General features: G+C 42.5%; 1 protein-coding gene across 2 annotated transcripts in view; it reads left to right on the forward strand.

Annotated features, from left to right (window-relative positions):
• The first annotated feature begins 5,353 nt into the window (after positions 1–5,353).
• SBF2 (SET binding factor 2) overlaps positions 5,354–20,930 on the forward strand; it is a 212,872-nt gene continuing 197,295 nt past the window's right edge. For both annotated transcript variants that reach the window (XM_081013068.1, XM_081013069.1), the window contains exon 1: positions 5,354–5,511. In XM_081013068.1, coding sequence (XP_080869194.1) covers positions 5,457–5,511 — 55 coding nt within the window. In that variant the 5' untranslated portion in view covers positions 5,354–5,456. The remainder of the gene's footprint in view (positions 5,512–20,930) is intronic.

A 20,930-nucleotide genomic window follows, 5' to 3' on the forward strand; every position in this document is an offset into this window, starting at 1 on the left:
AAATTCTGGGCCATAACAAGGGGAGCAGGGAGTGCATGGGAAGAAGGCTATCTACATTTCATTGCAGAAATGTTGAAATTCTACTATCAGTTTTAATATATGGATTTTATGTTTTTATTGGGTTTAAATTGTTTAACTGTGTGTTAACTGGGATCATCTAAGTGTTTTTTTAAACACCCGGACATATTCCTGAAGTATTGTTTCAGAACTCCTACTGTAAAAAATACACAAACCACTGAGGATACCTGTCAGTATTCTGAGGGATTCTAATGCATGGGTGAAATTTATTTTTGCTCTGTTAAAGGGACTTAAAGTATTGTGTCACCCTGGCACAACCATTCTGATTGTTGTTGTTTTTAAGTGGATATTATTATTATTTTGGCAGTCAGAAAATTGAAAGAGAATGCCCTGGAAAGTGTGAGATCATAAAGCAAATAAGCAAATCAGGATGAGTTCAGGATGAATGCACATTGTTGTATAACTCCCTCAAGAAATTCAGGAGTGCTCAGTAAAGATCAGATATAAATACTTGAAAGACCACCTCCTTCCCTACAGATCTTCTTGGGTGCTATGATTGGCAGAGGGTGTTAAATTGCCCTCAGAAGCTTGGGTGGTAGCAGCCCAGGAGAGAGCATTCTCTGTGGTATTCCCTAAGTTGTGGAACTCTCTTTCCACAGAGGTGCATTTGGCATCCTCATTATACATCTTTTGGTGAATGCTTTATCTTGGGTTTTGACACTTGAGATGTATATCTTATTTCTGTGATTTTAGGTTGTTTTAAACTGCCTTTAATATTGTATAATATTGTGTTTTAATATTTTGTATTTTAGTTGTTGTGGCCCGCCCTGGGACCTTGGGGAGTAGGCCAGGTAACAAATTATAATCATCAGCAAACCTCCATGCAAGCAAATCAAAATGCTCAGTTAATGGATTATCTGGAGCTACCCTCACTTAAGAAAAACACATCTATAAAGCTTCTCAGTCATACATAAAGACTAGCATAATTGCTACTGTTCACTTTCTCCTCCTCACCCCCACCTTCAGCACTAATCTCTTTGCAATGGGCTTGCATTTAAGCTGAAAGACTTTAACATGACTAAAATGGTTTAAGCACAATTAATACATCTTAAGTAGTTTGTGGATGTGGTTGCTTTAGTGCTGTTACTGAAGATGAAACATTCAAGCTGGCCTTCTAGGCATGTGTGGCCTCTAAAAGATAGTTGTGGAGTGATTTAGAAGTAAGAAAACTCAGCAGGGACTTGTGGCTTCATGGAGATGCATGACATTTATATAGCGATTTCTGTGGCAATTGTGAAAATACCATTTGTTGCTTTAAATTCCAAAAGAGTGTTATGTGCCACATTTATATTTATAAGCTGCAGTCTAAAACAATTGAATCCGGCTTACTTTGCATTTATATAGCAGTTAGGTCTTCAAAGGTGTGTCACTGGCCTTCAGCAGAATCATGAATGTCATCTACAGTTAATTCATTCAGGAGTAGTTTTCATTTTCTATTCAGCCTCACACTTCAGGAGGATTGAACTAGTTCAAGATGACAGCATCTTAAATGGTTTACAGGAAACAAGAGTGCCATGGAGCTCCTTATAGAACATATTGTAACCATCCTGTTCCTTCCTGTTCTGGTGTCAAGCTGAAGTTGTGGTTGTGTTAGGAGTGCTGAAATTAATCAGCTGTTTCCACAAGCCAAGGCCATGTCTTGGGATACATGTAAGTGAGACAAAGCCATGTCTCACTTACATGTATCCCAAACACCATTCCTATGCTGCATCATTTCATGAAGTGGAGTGAAACATGGGCGTAGCAAGGATTTTTGTTAGGGGGGAAGGCCTTTAGTGGGGGGGTGTCAGAACCTCTGCTCTGTCAGCTATGTATTTTTTATTTGGGGGTGGGCAGCTGCTCCCTCACCCCCCTTGGCTATGCCCATGGAGGGAAGATGGGCTGAGATCAAGAGGAACAAAGGAAGCTGCCCTATAGCAGGTCAGATCAATGGTCCATCTAACTCAGTATAGTCTGTACTGACTGGCAGCAATTCTCCAAGGTTTCAGACAGACCTATCTTCCAGCCGGACCTGAAAAAGCTGGGGTTTGAACCTGGGACCTTTCGTATGCAAAGCATGTACTCCACCATTGAGCTATGGCCCTTCCAGGCAGACACTTGGTTCATTGTTTGAAACTCCCATTGTTCTAGGTTCATTTTGTGGCAGGGAATTTCCTTAGTGCAAGCAGTTTCTGAGCTCTGGGCACAGTACTGCACCTAAGATTTCAGATTAAAATTGCAGAGTAGAAGGAAAGGAGGACCTTTTTCTGTCTTCCCACTTTCAGCTACTCTCTGAAGACTAGAGAAGAGACCCTCTTAAGAGTATTACAGGGGTGGGCAGAGAAGGAGTAGACCACGTGAAAAATGAACATAATATTTTACCTGCAGTTCATTCATTTTCAGCTTTGTATTCTTGTTATAACAAAGCACACCTAGACATTTTGTTGTTGTGCCCATAACCTAGGTTTAAGGCAGGCTTCCTCAACCTCAGCCCTCCAGATGTTTTTGGCCTACAACTCCCATGATCCCTGGCTAGCAGGACCAGTGGTCAGGGATGATGGGAATTGTAGTCTCAAAACATCTGGAGGGCTGAGGTTGAGGAAGCCTGGTTTAAGGTGTCCTAGCTTTCATATCTCAGTTTCTAACACTGACTTGGTTCATATATGGTGTGGGTTTTAACTTACTAAGTATACTGCAACATGCCTAACACAGCTTCAGCTTAACGGCAGCAGTGGAAGTGAAGTGTTAAAATCACATCCAATAGGAGCTCTTCTGCACATCGTTTTCTACGTGCAGAAGTAGCTTTATTATACCTTTTATATTTTGCTCATCCTAGTCTAACAGATTAACAATGGATCTATTCCAGAAGCCTTTTCTGCCAGAGTAGTTGGAATTTTTATTGTACTTATTTTTTGTGGTAAACTACAAATTGCATAATGCTGACTCACAACTATTTGCACATTTGCTAAGGACAGAATGAAGCCATCAAGTAGTAATTTCCCTCCCTTATGAATAATCTAGGGTTTCAGAATTGTAGCTCATTTCATGACCTGCAAAACGTGTAAAAAGAAGATAAGCCAGGCTGTGGTGTGTCATAATCTCAGTTTATCCAAGTGATGTGTAGACTTGCATGGCTATATGTGTTGATGGGATAATTTGAATTACATGGAAAGTAAAATACAACACCTAACATTAGACCTTACAACCCTGATGTTCACAAGTGTCAAAATGCTGAACTAGTGAGAACCATGTTGTGTATGATCTATTTATTGCATTATTTCAGGGGTGAAGTTGTTGCAGCTGAAAAGGAGCCACAGCTGTGGGCTCCATGCAGCTGCCATAAGGTATGTGAGTAACTCACAACATGGGCAGATTTGATTGGGTGGAAAGCCTCCATACCAGTACGAGCAGCTTCCAGGAATGTGCAATGCTGGCATGGAGTTTCCAAACAAAAGAGCAGGTCTTCCTAGTGAAGCTTGCCAACGTTATGACAGCCATATGGATGTGGTTTGCTGAACAATCCCATCATCTGTGGAATATGCCATAGGCTTCTATCGCTTGTGCAAAAGTTGAACCTTGCTCAGCTCCCATCACAGTATTGTTCTGGTTGCCACTTTGGGAACATAAATTAAACATGGTGTGGTCTTTACTGACCACATTTGCGTATCAGAGCACGTTCTAAATGATTTTGTTGCACCAACATTACTTTAAAAAGCTTGTAAGGGAGAGTAAATTCCCTAGAAATCACTAAGTCTGTAATCTTAAACTCATTGTCTAGGCAGTAAATTCAGAGTAAACTTGATTTAAATTGTCCCGAAAAACTACAGAGTGCATCTAGAATTGGAATACTAAACAGATTCATTAACAGCACAACCCTGTGCATGTCTACTCAAAAGTAAGGGGTACTGAATTCAATAGTGTTTGTTTTCAGGTAAGTGTAAATAGGATTGCAGCTCCAAACTGTAACCATGCAATACTTGCTTGTGGGGAAGTCCATGGATTCTGTGGAGTTCAATAATGTAATCTCACATGGGGTTGAATCTAGACTTGGCCATATTTTGAGTAGACTCATTGATTTCAATGGGTCATGTCTGGCTCCAACGCAGTGTTTCGCTTCATATTCTCTATATTAATGTCCATCCTTCAAGAACAGAAACACTGAAGTCATTTGGCTTACTCCTCAGTTATTGTGTTTTAGTGCTATTTTAAAACACTCTTTTAAATTGCTCTTAATTAAAACATAATGCAAGTCTGGAAATGATTTCAGTAGGCTTAAATGTACTAACTCTGCATAGGATCAGGCTGCTACTTGGGAGTAAATAACTTTTGAGTAACCTTCAGGATCATGCAGTTAGTAAAGATAATGGGTGCGATAAGGCAAAAAAATAATTCCAAGAGTTACAAATGGGGTTTGGGCCAAGATCACCCCTGCCTTTTTGATTATTTTTCCCCACGGAGAAATGAAACTGAAAAGACATTTCTCCAAACTTGGCTAGGCAGAAGCTAAAAACGTGAACATGCCATTTCAAAACATGTCTACGAGAAACGATAGCCGGAGGACACCCAAATGCAGGATGGCTGGAACGCAGCTTACAATCTACCTTACGGAAATGAATGGGTTCGGAAACCTAACGCAAGCAATTTAAAGCTGCCCTTCACACATGCGCACAGTCAGCAGACAGAGGCTCCGAACAGCAGGAGCGAAACGGCCTTCGGGTGAGCCTTAAGCACTTTGCAAGCGGAAGCGAAGTGTGGCCGAAAGCCTGCGGGACACACTTTCGCCGGAGATTTCGCGAATCTCGGGGGAGGGGGGAGCGGCTCCGCCATCCTCCGTTTCCCCGCGCTCTGTATTAATTTGAATTTCCAAAACAGGAAGGAAGCGCCGGGCTAAGGCTTGGGCTGAGCTTTATGCCTCAGGGCGCCATCCGTCCTGCGGCTTTTGCAGGCGACAGGTCCATCATGCACCCGAGTCGCTGCATACAGAGCGCCACATGCAAACGTGCACCCAGCTGCAAACCACTACAATAGTGAGGGGGAGGGAGGGAAACGCCCGTCCCCCCCCCGTCCCCCCGACCTTCCCTTCTTCTGACCCCACTGAGCGTGGGCTGCAGCCGCCCGGCAGCGGCGCGTGGTGTTTGTAAACCCCGCAAACGCCCGCCCTGCCCCCGCGAGGTCGTAGTACAGCAGCGGCGTTGCGGCGGTTGGGAGTGGGGGGGGGGGGTTGGGAGCGCGCGCAGGCGCACTGCGAGCCTGGGCGTCCAACATGGCTGAGGTGCTGCTCCTTCTTCTTGTGCAGCAGCTGCAGGCGCCGCGGGGAGGATGCTGAGTTTCCCGGGCGCGGCGGCGGTGTCAGCGGCGGCGGCGGGGCTCGCGGGGCCCGAGGCAGGCTCTCCTCAGCCATGGCCAGGCTGGCAGATTATTTCATTGTGGTGGGCTACGACCACGAGAAGACAGGTAGGTGTGGCTGTTGGCGGTGGTGGGGTCGGCGGGGAGGGGAGGGACATGGCTTCCTTGTACACCGGGGCTGGGGAGACGGGGGACTGAGGTGGGAAGGTTGGAGAGGATTAATACATTCGTGGACGGAAGCGGGGTGGCGGTTAAAGGGCGGTTGGGGGGGCACATCATGGGAGAGCGTTGCATTTCCTCTCACGAGGTTCAGGGTTGGCAGGAGAGAGCGGGTGTGTGTGCGTGTAATTTTCCCCTCACAGGAACTGGTGGAGGGAACAGCGTGACTGGGCAGCTGACACGTAGGAATTGTTGAGGGACAACGGCGGGGCTCGTGTCTCCCTTCCCCCTTCTGAAAAGTAGGGACGCGCGTGCACACACAAACACGTGGGGATGTGAATACACGTGAACGGCCAGCGTCATTGCTTTCCTGTGGCGAAGGTGGGCAAGTTGGCTCCACAGCAGCCTCTTCCAGCCTGGTGGTGTGGCTGCAATGAAACCATGAAAACATCAGCAGTGTCTTCGCTTCTCCTCGTTAGTTTATTATATCGCTCCTGGCGCATCCTGAGTGTGTATTCGATGACGCAAGGAAAGGGGGGGTGGGAGGAAGGGAGGCCCGGAGAGAGGATTCCCGCCCCCCAGGACTGTGAGAAGGGAAGTAAGGGGCAGGGGTGTGAAGTCTCGTTACAGTGTGTGCAGTACATGAATGTGCGTAGTGTGTCGTGCATCCGTCGGCAAGTTTAGTTGCTGACATTTGTTGTTTCCGTGTGAGAGGACGTTGTAATTGTTTGCATAAGGGAAAATCAAGCAAATTTGAATAATAAGTAGACGCATTAACAATAGGCACTATTCACCGCAAAGATTATAAACGGGTGATTAATTCCTTGAGTTTGAGTCTGAAAAAATAAGTGAGTTTATGTGTACAATACTTTGGTCACATTTCCCTTAGGTTATTCCTAAAATAATGAAATATTCAACTGGTGTCTGCAACCGTGCAATTCTAACCATGTATTCTTAGACATATGCCCTATTGAATTCAGTGGGGCTTACACCCAAGTAGGTGAAGTTAGCACTATAGCCTTGGCTTTGCTGGGGACTGGTATTGATTTAATTGTAAGAAGGTGTAATGTGCAAATCCTTTAAATTTCTGTGTTGTGTGTCTCTCACATTTTCTGATGTCATCTTTGCAGGGGTAGCAAAAGTCCATAATCCTGATATCAGTTTCCTCATTTCTCCCTTTTGTTAACTATGTGGGAAGCAAAGCGTATGGTTTCTGGTGAATTCTCAGAGGTGTTTCTGTATCAGAGTGTGTTGAATCTATCTAGTTGTTAGTAGGATAACACATAGTATTTCTATAAAATGGGGTGGGCAAACCTCAGGCTTGCAGCAGCATCTTTGTTTTTCACTAGAACTTTGATATTCAGTCATGGGATACGAAACGTATACAATGGTACCTCGGGTTACATATGCTTCAGGTTACAGACACTTCAGGTTACAGACTCCGCTAACCCAGAAAGATTACCTCGGGTTAAGAACTTTGCTTCAGGTTGAGAACAGAAATTGTGCAGCGGCGGCACAGCTGCAGCAGGAGGCCCCATTAGCTAAAGTGGTGCTTCAGGTTAAGAACAGTTTCAGGTTAAGAACAAACCTCCAGAACGAATTAAATTCTTAACCCGAGGTACCACTGTACTGTAATGTGCAGAATATTTATAAAAACATTTTCAACACATTAAATGTAGATGTGTATAGTATTGACCTATACCTAAACAGCTACATGGAGTTGCATTTCAGGGAATATTTTATGTTGATCCTTTAATCATCTGCTGTCATTAAGCAGGATTTTGAAGGGCTGAATGCTCTTTAATACATTCGTGTGTTAGTGCCTGGGAAAATCCTATTTGTTTGTCTTGACACCTCTTCCTTAGGCTTCTTCAAACTATTAGTGTGCTGTCTCTTCAGTTTTGTAATCATGTAAATAAAGATGATATGTTTCCTGCATTTAAGATAAAAATATAATCCTTAAACTGCAATTCTGTGCATGCTTATAGAAATCCTGTTGAACTCAGTAACCCTTGCATCACATTAAGGTTGGGCTGTTATGTATCTTTATATTAAAGACAACATAATTTGCGTATTTATTATAACAATATCAGACCTGAAAATACTTAGAAACTTGTTCAGCCTTATATTCTTGAACACTGTAGTGGTAATGGTCATGCCGAAAACAAAACTCTCACATAAGGTTGTTTACAACGTTTGATTAGAGTGTTTCCATAAGACACTTGTCATGTTTTCTAATTATCTATGCAAATAACAGGGCTTGATGAATTATGCAAAATATAAAACAAGGCATTAAATGAAAGGTTTCTTAAGTCCTGTCACTGGTTGGTTCCTTCTGTAAACAAGTATGATCAGTATAATTTTTATAAAATCTTGATGCAGTTGATGCCTATGTTATGTGACATAAACTCTCAGGCGCATAATAGTTTTGAGGCAAAAGTGTATTCAATAGTTCTGTTAACCTTTACGAAAACAAGCTATTCCTTCCACTGGGTTGGTATTTTTTCCTCTTTAGTAATTCAAACTATTTGGTAAAGAACTTTCAATGGAAGAATAAATATGCACTGTCTGTTCTGAATTCCTTTATCCCACGTACTGTCCCACAGTGCACAGAGAATTGCCCTTTTTGAGTCACATTCTAGTATTGTGCTGCTTGTTATTTACATGTACCGGTATATTATATCACTATGGGGCTAACACTGATATTTGCTCCAGATCCATACTTAACATTACATTCCTATGTAAAAGGACTGAGCAAGATAAATTTAAACCACTAGCAGCTGTATCCTAAACATTTATGCTTGCATCACTGCTTGTGATGTGAGTGTGATACTACATATTTAGTATTGTTGTGTCATAGGTAGTATCAACAGCTATCTTAGACACCAGTGAACTTATGTCCCAAATCTTGCTGTTGGTAAATTTACATATCATTGTTCAGGCAGGCAGCTGTGGCAGTTTCTGAATTGGGTCAAGCACAACAAGCTTCTTTCTAGTTTGAACCACATTACTGTGACCTAATGATAAACTAAGCAGAAGACAACACTTCAGGAACCCCACATAGATCTTGGACTCATCTTAAGACACAGAAATTCCACCTGAGCTCTCTTCTTTTTTCTGAGTTTATAAACATCACTTCCTACATGTTTCTATATGTTTCTTTGGGAATGAGCCATGAAAGCTAAAAACTTGTTTACCAATACAGTGGTACCTCAAACGTAATCCGTTCTGAAAGACCATTCGACTTCCTAGACATTCGAGTTCCGAGGCATGGCTTTCGATTAGCTGACAGCTAGGTTTTTGCACAGAAGCTGCGTTGGATGTTCGTGTTCCAAGGAGTGTTCGGAAACCGGAACACTTACTTCCGGGTTTTCTGCGTTTGGGAGTTGAAACATTCGAGAATGGAGCCGTTCAAGCTCTGAGGTACCACTGTAGTCCTAAAAGCCAAGCAACTGAATATTTACCAGGAGAGCATCGTGGTTCTCTTTCACTGAACCAGTAGCTCTGTGCTAGGGTTGATACTGAGCTCAGCCAGCCACTTTTGCTTTGTATTGGCAGCAGATCTCCAGGGTGTTGGGCAAACACAGATCTTTCATAGCCCTTCTTTTGAAACTATTCTAGCAGGGAATGCCAGGGATTGAACTCCAGATCTTGTGTACACCATGCATGCAACTCTAGCACTGAGATATGACACTTCCACAGTTGTTTACAAAATATGCAAATGAAGTACTTCATGAAAGTGTTCATTAGATACACCTGAAAAGACATATTTTCACAAGATTTAAGAAGGTTTTGTAGAAAGCTATGTAAGACTACATTGCTGTCTTGCCATTTTTTGACAGTGTATTCTCATAGACTCTCCTCTTCTACTTGCATGTATTTGCCAAGCAATATTAATTTTACTTTCACTCAGCCATATCACCATTAGTATATAACTTGCTCTGTCTTCATTGACATCCTGGTGGAATGAAGAATTGCTGTGGAATTGTACTATGGTTTAAAACTTTAAGTAATGTGGTTGGGAAATGGGCACAATGAATACAACATCTAAGTGGTACAATATGACATATTTCCCTTCTAACATGGCTTTTGAAGTGCTTGGCAACAAGAATTCCCATGTAAATTGGTTTGCCTACTGGAATGTGAATAAGACTTGAAGGAAGTGCGCAGATGTTTTTTGAGATCAAACAAGGACATGAGAATGTAACCCTCCCCCCGCCACACACACTTTTTTCTGCACTTGCTCGTATGAATTACTGACCACATTTGCCTTTAGGATTTTATACGTGGCCTTATTCAGGATGATGAGCCACTGCCAAGGCCCCCCTACAGAGGAATACCGATAAGTCCTTATGGCTTACATTCTGCCTTACACAGATCTGTATAATAAAACTGTTGAAATAATGAGTGAGGCTGCAGTCCTAACCTCACATACCTGGGAGTAAGCCCCATTCAATTCAGTAGCCTGGGTAGATGTGACCAGGGTTGTGCTAAACAGCAGTCATTAAGAAGTAAACTGTTAGAAGCAATGTGCCTTTGTTTGTAAGGAAATAAAGTTTTGTGCTGCTGCATGGTCCATATGAAGGTACAAGCAGGAACAGTCAACAGTCAGTCTTCAAGGAAAGGCATAGTCACATAAGAGGAGATGGTCCTTCAAGTAGCTCAATCACAAGCTGTTTAGGGCTTTGAAAGTAATAACCAACACATTGTGTTTGCTTCGGCAGCACATATACTAAAATAGGAACAATAACCAGCACCTTGAATTGCACTTAGAAACAGACTGGGAGCCAGTGCAGTTGCTACAGTAAAGGGGTCATGTGATGCCAGCAACTTGCCCCAGCCAAGATTTTAGCTATCAAGTTTTTATGTTCCAGGTGTGATGTAGTGTGCACATGCCTTTTGGTGGGGAATTTTTTTTTTTAATCTGAAGAACTAAAGAGAGCAATGTGAAACCACCATAATACATTTCTTCAGTAAATGTGAATGTGCTGCATAAGATAACCGTTTTCAGCTGTTAATGGAAAAGTTTTAAAAGTTGTCACAATGCTGAAATTGTCTTTGAGAGTAATTTTTTTGTCTTTTCCTTAATGCACATAGCTTCAGCAAACTGTAGCAGAGTGCCAGTATTCCATTTGTTAGTGCTGCGTCTGGAAAAAGTAAGATAAATGTATTTCCTATTGGGAAGAAATCTCCATATAATGGGTGAAAGCCACCATGTTTAATATATATACTTTACATAGACATTTGAACTCTGAATTGCTAAAACATGCTCATCATAAATACATTGAATATATATACTACCTTCAAAACACACTCTGACACTTGTAATGCTGCCTTTAAAAGTATTTCAGTGAGAATGGAGGCAAGCAAAATGTGTCCTTCCTAACAGGAAATATTTCTCATAGCCATTTAAGTTTTTAAAAGAAATGCCCAGAAGGGACACACATTTTTGTTAGCTATACTCCGGAAACTCATTTAACTTGTCCCAAGATGTGAGGACAGTGAGGCCCTTCAGTATAAGGCAAATAATGAACTTTTATATCATTAGAGCTATTTTGAGCTAAAACTCATGGAGAAAACAATTGTGCTCTCTATTGCCATTCTTGAATGAAACACTTGCATTTTGTGCATATTTGGATGCAGCTTTGTTTAGCAATAGTGACCAATGGCCAATACATAGATGTGAATCTTGCATAACATGAGGGGGCTGCAGTAATAAGCCTATTTCAATAGAAATGATGGCAGCTTAAGTCAGGGCTAGCCAATGTGGTGACAACACTCATCACTGACCATCATTGATCAGCCCATACTGGTAGGGGCTGATGGAAGCTGTAGCCCGCAGCATTTTCTACATGTGATGTAAGAGTCTGACTTCTACTGGATGAGACATGCAACAACATTCTAATAAAAAATAGGAAATTTTGTTGTCCCTTTATTCACTAACCTTTATGGCAATTCCAGCTTCTCAGAATTCTAAAACCATTAGAAAATGTGACAGTAGGCCCAGGCAAATATTCAGTTCCTGTTTGAAAGTATTATACTAGAACATGTAGCAGATGTTAATGATGGAATCAAAGAAAATCCTTCCCACAAAAACCTGCATTTTTCAGACACTTCCCCTTTTTGGTGATATAAAAGTTTCTGCACTACCAGGAAATATTAAAATACAGTGGCACCTTGTTCTGGAGGTCCGTTCTTAACCTGAAGCCGTTCTTAACTTGAGACACGCTTTCACTAATGGGGCCTCCCACTGGCTCCGCGCCACCGGTGCGTGACTTCCGCTGGCATCCCGGGGCAAAGTTCGCAACCAGGAGCACCTACTTCTGGGTTAGCGGAGCTCATTACCCGAAGCGTTCATAAGGAGGACGGTATGTAACCTGAGATTCCACTGTACACTTCAAAGTTGACTGCTTGGTAGTCATATTGTATAGTTATGTAAGCTCTATGAATAGTTGAACACAATGCCTTATACAATGTAGTTACTGAATAAATGCATTATGACAGCTTGGTTCACGTTACCCTCTCTTAGTTTTCCAGGCATCTCAATGCATCTGTTATAACAATTGTAATATTTTGATAGGTGTGTTTGAACTAGATTTCTGTGGATTCAGAGACTTGTTTTCAAAGCTTCTTAAACACCTCCATTTCCCTGTATAAATGTGGTGATATAGCTGTACAAGCAACTCCCCATTTACGTATGTGCTATTTGCGGGCGACTGTGCACATGCGCAGTGCCAGGAACCTGGAAATAGGGAGCACACTGGAGAGTCCTTCTGGCTCATGAAGAGACTCTCTCCATAACCAAAAGAAGATGTCCTCTTCGGGCTGTAGGGAGGGTCTTCTCACGAGCTGGAGGCCCAGCGGGGCTTTGTTAAGGCCTTCCTGCCTAACAGCTCACCTGCAGGGTAGCATAGCAGTAGCTTCTTCTTTGCGCGCCAGCTGTGCAAGATTGGCTCAGCTGATGTGCAGGGAAGAAGCTTCCCCACGCGTCAGCTGTGCAAGCCCCACTGCCCCTCCAGGGTGCTCCCAATATACATGATTCCAGTTACTTTGGGAGGCCAGGAATGTACTCCCTGTGTAAATTGTGAGTTGCCTGTAGTTTCCAAACCCTACTAGTGTAGTTCAAATTTAAGTGAGCATGATAAAGTTCCAGGATATTTTATTACAGTTTATTATTTGCTTTTTGCAAGGAACATGCTTCCTGTATTTCAATTTATAAAGGGAGAATTAGTGTTTTTTGTTCTGAGCCATAGTGCTGCTTCACCAAAAATTTCCCTGCTGACATATATGGTGAATGGCATAAACGTGATAAATGGTATAAGCTAAGTGTCCAATAAATATTCATTGCTAAATACAACATACGATCAATACAGATTTGTAAACCAGATGAACATTTATGCTAATCAACTATTTATATAGTTTCACATCTTGTGAAATGCTCCTGAAAAAGAGCCCTCAGGCTCTTGGTTGCATTACTTCCCCGTAACCGTAACTGCTGTGGAAGGTTGCAAGGTTCCTCATGTTACTGTCTCTGTTACCTGCTTTATACCTCTCCAATAAACATTTAATTCTATTGCTCCGAGCGTGGCTCTCCATCTGAACTTTGCTCCCTTCCCTATCTGATACATTTCTCACAGATAGTTTCGACAGTGTAGGTTATTTTCTCCTCTCATCAAGCTTGGATTTGGGTGTGACTATAGGAGTGCCATGTCAATGGTTACAAAGGGAAATGTCAAAGGCAAATGTTACCTGCCTCTGGGAGCAGTGTTATAGTCTTTGGGATGTCTTAAACAACCATATGTACTCAACTGCTGAAAATCTGTGATTCTTTTACATCTCTTTGTTTTTCAGATCAAGTTCTGTTTTCAAATTGCTTTATAAGGAACGCATACACAGGCTTAATTTCATGCAATCTGTTGATAGTATAACAGAACGTGTATTCATATCGTATTTTGTTCCGTTCTAGGTGTAGTCTTGGGACGCGGGTGGCGCTGTGGGTAAAACCTCAGCGCCTAGGACTTGCCAATCTTCAGGTCGGCGGTTCGAATCCCCGCGGCGGGGTGCGCTCCCATTGCTCGGTCCCAGCGCCTGCCAACCTAGCAGTTCGAAAGCACCCCCGGGTGCAAGTAGATAAATAGGGACCGCTTACTAGCGGGAAGGTAAACGGCGTTTCCGTGTGCTGCGATGGCTCGCCAGATGCAGCTTGTCACGCTGGCCACGTGACCCGGAAGTGTCTGCGGACAGCGCTGGCTCCCAGCCTGTAGAGTGAGATGAGCGCACAACCCTAGAGTCTGTCAAGACTGGCCCGTACGGGCAGGGGTACCTTTACCCTTACCTAGCTGTAGTCTTGCATTCTGTTTTTCCTTGTTGAACAAGGGGCCATCTTTGTGTTTTGCACAAAGTGGCAGTGAATTAGGTGGCAAATATACTGACTCAATAGGTGCTGAAAATCCTTTGCATGCAAAGTATGAGTTACCCAGAAGCATATTAAAATATGTTTGTGGAAATAATGTAAGAAGCAAAGTTGATGGTATCTGAATGCTCTTCCATAAAAGCATGTTTGTGGAAATAGCATTAGAATAAATACATTTTATTTATTTGGAGCATTTGTATCTTTTTCAGCTGAAAAGGCTCCCAGAGTGGCTTAATATCAATCAAAACTTAATGGTCTCTGCCTACAGGCTTACAATCTAAAAGACGTAACACAAAAAGAAAAAGTACTGGAGAGGGATGAGGGAAGAAGGAAACTGAGGCACCAATTCTTAAAGTTAAATAGTAGCTACTATTATTATGATTAGCTGGCCTGGATGCTGCTCCTTTGTCATGTTTCCCAGAGAGCCACTATTTAAGTCTCTGAAGGCTGCTGTCCAGTTTTAGCTTCCTCCAGCTAAAAAATCTGACTCATTATACCATTTAAACGGCAAAACTGGCTCCAAAGTCCATATATCATCACCACCATCATCATCATCATCTAATATTTGCTGCTCATCTGACTGCCCACTCTGAGCAGCTGCCAACAAATTAAAACACAATAAGACATCAAACATTAAAAGCTTCCCTATACAGGGCTGCCTTCATATGGCTTCTGAAGTTGGAAGGTGTTACTTTCTGAAGACCAGAGAGAATTCCAAGCATCAGGAAAACATGCAGAGGAATTCAAGAACATTCAATGAGATTTTGTTAAAGTATGTGGTAACTTATCAGTTGCCCATTTACTATGAACAAGATGGCTACACTTGCAGCAATATTTAGTGCCAAAGACTTTTTCTCTTCCCCATTCCCGTGTGTCGAGATCCTGCCTCATTGTATCTGGGTCTTGTCCACAGACTCTTGAAACCACGGATATGATACAGTAAGGTGAGGCCAGCATCTTAGCTAACAGCAGTTTTCTTGAGTAGAATGAAGATCCACCAAGCCACACACTAGAGTCTCGTTGAGGTTGCTTTGAAGGGAACTCGATTCCAATGCTGCTTGGGGGAGACAACCCCCCCTTTTGATCTCCCCGTATGTACCGTATTTTTCACTCTATAACACGCACCAGACCATAACACGCATGTAGTTTTTAGAGGAGGAAAACAAGAAAAAAATATTCTAAACGAAACAGTGGATGTATGATTTTTGTGTTCATGCTGTGGCCACAGACATGTGATCTGACGGTGAGTTTGGGGTAGCCCAATGCAAAAATCCTGAGGATCCATGTGGATCCATGCTAAAGTCGCCCTAAAGTCGCAGGGGCGCTGGGGGAGTGAACGGGAAGCAAGAGAAGGAGAACAATGCCCCCCCCCCCCAGAGTATCAATCCTAAAGTCGCAGGAAAGCGCAGGGGCGCTGGGAGAGTGAACGGGAAGCAGGAGGAGGAGAACGATAGCTCAAGCACACACCCCCCCACACACAGAGCCCCTACAGTGGCTAATCCAAAATCGGACAGCAAAAAACTGCAGGCAGGGACAGAGAGCACAGGGTTGTTTTAAAGCAGCCAACCCTGCTCTGCTCTCCCTCCTCCCCCGCTCGGCTGGCTGAAAAGCTTTGCTGCTACTTAGCAGCTCAGTGGGGAGGAGAGAGGGACATAGAGCATGGGGTTGTTTTAAAGCAGCCAACCCCGCTCTGCTTCTCTCCCTCCTCCCCGGCTCCGCTCACTGACAGGAGCCGCTTACACCCGCTTTGCTGTTTCAAAGCGAGCCACGGACTGCTCACAACTGCAGCAGATTCCCCCGCCATCCGTAGGCATTCGCTCCATAACACGCACAGACATTTCCCCTTACTTTCTAGGAGGAAAAAACTGCGTGTTATGGAGCGAAAATTACGGTATTACTGCTGGGGAGGAGAGCCTTGCAGGCTTGAGATAGCAAGTCTAAAACATTATTTCCCCAAAGCATGCCTCTAGATGTTTTGACTATTAACTCCCACACCAGGATTACTGTGTCCAGTTCTGGGCACCACAATTTAAGAAGGATATTGAAAAGCTGAAACGTGTAAGGAGGAGGGTGATGACAAAGGGTCTAGAAACCAGGCCTTATGAGGAACAGTAGAGGGAATTGGGTATGTTTAGCCTTGTAAAGAGGAGACTGAGAGGAGATATGATAGGCATTTTCAAATATCTAAAATGGCTGTCACATGGAGGATGGAGCAAGGTTGTTTTCTCCTGCTCTGGAGGCTAGGACCTGAACCAATGGATTGAAGTTATAAGAAAGGGGATTCCAACTAAACATCAGAATGAACATTGTTGACAATAAGAGCTGTTTGACAATGGAATAGAGGCGGTGGACTCTCCTTCTTTGCTGGTATTTATGCAGAGGTTGGATGACTATATAGTGGTACCTCAGGTTACAGATGCTTCAAGTTACAGACTCCGCTAACCTAGAAATAGTACCTCGGGTTAAGAACTTTGCTTCAGGATGAGAACAGAAAAACAAAGTTGGCACATTAATTTCATTTCAGTGTTATCAGTGAACGAGAAGCAAACTTCATGTTACAAAGCTGGTTGAAGTGGAAAAATCTTTTCATGTTAAATGCTTCCTCATCACCCAGTGTACAATTAGTTTGCTTATAGGTTCTCCTTTGTCATTCATCCAAAAAGTCTGATGACATTTGGAACAAATTGATGCTATGTTTGATAAACATACTTTTAGCATTGACTTGGGAACTAAATTGATTCAGCTTCAGTTGTATAAATCCTCAAGACAGTTTAAACAGCTGGCATGCAATCTGACTGAAATAAATATGAAATGCTTTACAGATAGTTTAAACTTTCATACAACTCATCAAGCTTCATGTTAATTTTCTTTGTACAGTCAGTAGGGGCTAATGGTGAAATCCCCCCACCCCACTTATTAAGCACTTTAAGGCAGCTGACACAACTTCAAGCAATTTGTCCTGAACACACAACACTCAAAAGTGTGAATGTGGGTAGAGACATGACACAAGCCCTGCCCACAATGTGTAAAATGTGACAGGCAGTGCTTAGGTGGTATTGCATGGATAATGGAACTGAGACTAAAGGACTAAAGCACAAGGAATGTCTGCATTAGTGGCTTTGTGATGGATGTTGCACAATCAAATTTATACAGTAGAAGTGTTAATCTACGACAGTCTTTCTGGCATTCATTAAACACCCAATATCCTCATGCCCTTCATATGCATCCCTTGCTTTCTGACATTCCCCATGTCACACAGGTTTGCAGGGGACTTCATTACATAGTTGCTTGAACATGAGTAGAACTTTCCATGTGAACAGGAACCTTGATAAAGCAGGGTCCCATATTATATGGAATCTACATCTAAGGGGTGACTAAAATAGTTTTGAGACAAGAAGGTCAGATCTTATGGATGTTTACTCAAAGTCTCCTGGTTTCATTATGATTTACTGCTAAGTGCGTATAAAACTGCAGCCAAGATATCTAACCATAGGTTTCCATGAATCATGGAAGTGTAGTTTATGACAGTAGTAGAAGCCATGAGCAGTAAAATTGTGATTAAACTGAGTTGCTGTCTGCCGATTCCCCTTCTTATGGTTCACTACTAATTATATAGCACTGCTGTTCTTAACAGACTGCCCATTGTGCCCATTAGTAAATTCAGCAACAAAAATGAGCCACTAGATAACTGAACATAGTATCATGACTCCTCCAAATAGCAACAATCGTTATCAAGTGTCCATAGGTCATGTAAATCTACATAATTACTGGAAGTGCTTTGTTCTCCAGGTTTATATAATCACTCCAGACAAAATATTTATCCCAGGAAGGCATATATTTACATTAAAATGTTAGTTTTATCTCTCTCTTCATGAGAACATCCTTTCTTTTTGGGAGAGGTGGCAAGAAGGTGATAGTATGTGTTAGAAACATTGAGTATCAAAGTTAGCTTTTGTTCAGGTGCGTTTGTGCAGCTGTAACATTGAGAGAGAGAAATCATAATGTTTTGTATGATCAAAATATTATGAAAATTTTTATCTTGCTACTGCAGGACACCCACAAATTCCAGATGGTCAATACTCTAGTTACTGATGAGTTGTCAGTGGGTACTGATAATATTTTGCCACCTGTTTGGTTCTGGGAAGACCTGGGAGTTTTGTTCTTAAATCACATGCTTTCAGTGTAACATCTCATTATGACAGTAATGTCTTCCACAACTATTTAGGATGTTCAGTATGTGACTGTAACTCACTCCTTCATAGCATATTTTCATTTTAAACTACTTTTGCATTTAACTTTCTTAAATAATACATAGAGGAGTTTTTTTGGTATTAGAACTAGCATTTTTAGGCTGCACCTAACACACCTAACACTAAAATATAAAAAGTATAAAATAGTGTACAACTAAGCAATAAGCTATCATAAAAAATTGTGTGTGTGTTTATGTATGTATAAATGTTTCATATATAGCATATAAAGCATAATACATATCATAAGAATGGTGTTAAGACAGGCATAGGCAAACTCGGCCCTCCAGATGTTTTGGGACTACAACTCCCATCATTCCTAGCTAATAGGACCAGTGGTCAGGGATGATGGGAGTTGTGGTCCCAAAACATCTGGAGGGTCGTTTGCCTATGCTTATGTTAAGACAAAAAAACTAACAATAATTTAAAAATATAGAAATAAAGCAGTCTGTCTTCAGAAAGCTAGGGTGAAGAGTGAAGTTTTCAATAAATGTTGAGTAGAGAATTGTGCCACAAAGATAAAAGCACACCCTCAAATTACAGCATGTTCTAGTGCAGGGTTTTTGGACACGCCTTCATTAACAGGTCTAAGTGACTGGAGTGGGATGTAGGGAAAGAAGTTCCTTCTCAGATACCCACTGGTGCAGAACCATGTAGGGCTTTATATACCAGTAGTAAACCTTGGATTGGTTAGGACTATATCAGTAGAATCTAGTTAATAATCAAATTCATGTGACTTAGGTACCTGAGTTTAGAGACTGGCCACTGCTGAGAAACACTTCGTTGTGCTATGTTGCTGTGTTTCATTGCTACCTAATATTTTTCCAGAGCAAGTATGTAAAAAGGCTGGGAAGAGGCTTGGAAATTAAATACCAGTAGCAGTTTAGTCATGCTGGCCACATGACCCGGAAACCTTTCTGTGGACAAACGCTGGCTCCCTCAGCCTGAAAAGTCAGATGAGTGCCGCACCCCATAGTCACTTTTGACTGGGCTTAACCATCCGAGGTCCTTTACCTTACTTTTTTTTTTAAAAAACCCAAACATATATATAAGTTATGACAAAATAGTTGGCATGCATTCTTAGTGGGAAATTGAGGTATGACTAGTATATTGCGTTTATTTCTATCTGTTATTTAAATGTTGTTTTTCATGGTGTCAAAAAAAGTTGAAAGGTGGAATGAAAATATGTTCAAATAAGTGTGTACACTGTAATGCTTGAACAGCAATGTGAATGTCTCTTTCATTGTGGGTACACAGCAGTGGCATGCAGTAAAATTTTTCATAGGGGATCAGTTAGGGCCAGAGGCGCCAGCTTGTGAGGGCAGTGGGGGGGGGGTGATGCATGTGAGATGTTGTGACATTCTGATGGGAGTAGCCTAGTCCCCATGTCCACTGGCTGCACACCACTGGTACACGGTTTGTTATACCTCTATACATACAAGCTTTTCAGTTTATATACCTGCCATGATAGATTTGGCCTACCATCTACTTGCACCTTACTAATCTCATTTTGTACCCAGCATTCATGGTCAGTTGGTGGAAGAGTGTATCACAAACATTATCTGCTTCTATACTGCCTGTGGGGAAAGTGAAGACCTTTCTTCAGTCACCAGAATGGAAACTGATTACACTGGCAAAGCAATGACAAACCACTTTGGACTTGTGGAACAATTGACTATTGTGTCTGTGTTGTGCATTGAGGAAGGGAGCTCCTTCCTTACTGTGCAGTATGGGAGAGAGAGAAAGAGAAAGAGAGAGAGAAGGGGCAAGGGAGATAATAAGTTGTGTATGTTTTGGTCATTCCTGCCATCAGTATGTGGCCCTTTACCAATTTACATTGAGGAGATGCCATTCTTTGGGGGCAGCCCCTCAAGGGGAAATACCCACCTCTGCCTTAAACTATTCATAGGGACAGGGTATATATTATATCCAGGCATCTCCCCATTTATGCAGGGGTTACATTCTGAGGCACCGCATGTGTCAGCGAGATATGCGTAAGCCCATCTTGTTCCGCCTCCATACTGTTCTGCCTCTGCCCCTTTGCAATGCCTTTAATGCACTTGCTTATTGTTAAACATTCATATGAATTGCTTGCCACATGGCCATAAGCAGAGTTACTCTTTTAAACTACTTTTGGGAGCACTTATCACTGTTCAGAAAACAATTACTTATTTTCATTGATATTCATCACCAGCATTATCTGCACCATACCAACTGTTAAGCCATTTGTGTGTTTGTGTTTTCTAGTCTTTCAGCCAAACTGGCTCATCTCTTTCTCTTACTCAGCCTTTGAAGGTGCATTTTAATGCCTTTGAAGTGCGTTTTCATGCCTTTTAAATATGGTTAGTCTCTTTAGATCAGGGGTCAGCAAACTATTGTTCCCGGGCTGGATGAGGCCCGCCAGGCTGGTAAATCCGGCCTGCGGACCCTGCCACCTGCTCAGTCAGTCCCGCTGGGAGCAGCCGCCATCTTGGTTGCGTATGTCCCGCTGCGCTCTCCGGCAAGGCGTCCGAGGCTTCTGATTGGCTGCCGGAAGGTCCTGCAGCCAATCGGAAACTGCACAGTGAGGCCAGTCAGAAGCCACGGACGCCTTGCCAGAGAGCACAGCAGGACATACACGGCCAAGGTGGTGGCTGCTCCCAGTGGCGGTTCTTGCCTGGCTCAGAGCAGCAATGGGGCCGGCATGGAGGTGGACGAGGTGGTTAAGC

This window comes from Podarcis pityusensis (genome assembly GCF_964106645.2).
Source record: "Podarcis pityusensis genome assembly, chromosome: 1".
NCBI lineage: Eukaryota > Metazoa > Chordata > Lepidosauria > Squamata > Lacertidae > Podarcis > Podarcis pityusensis.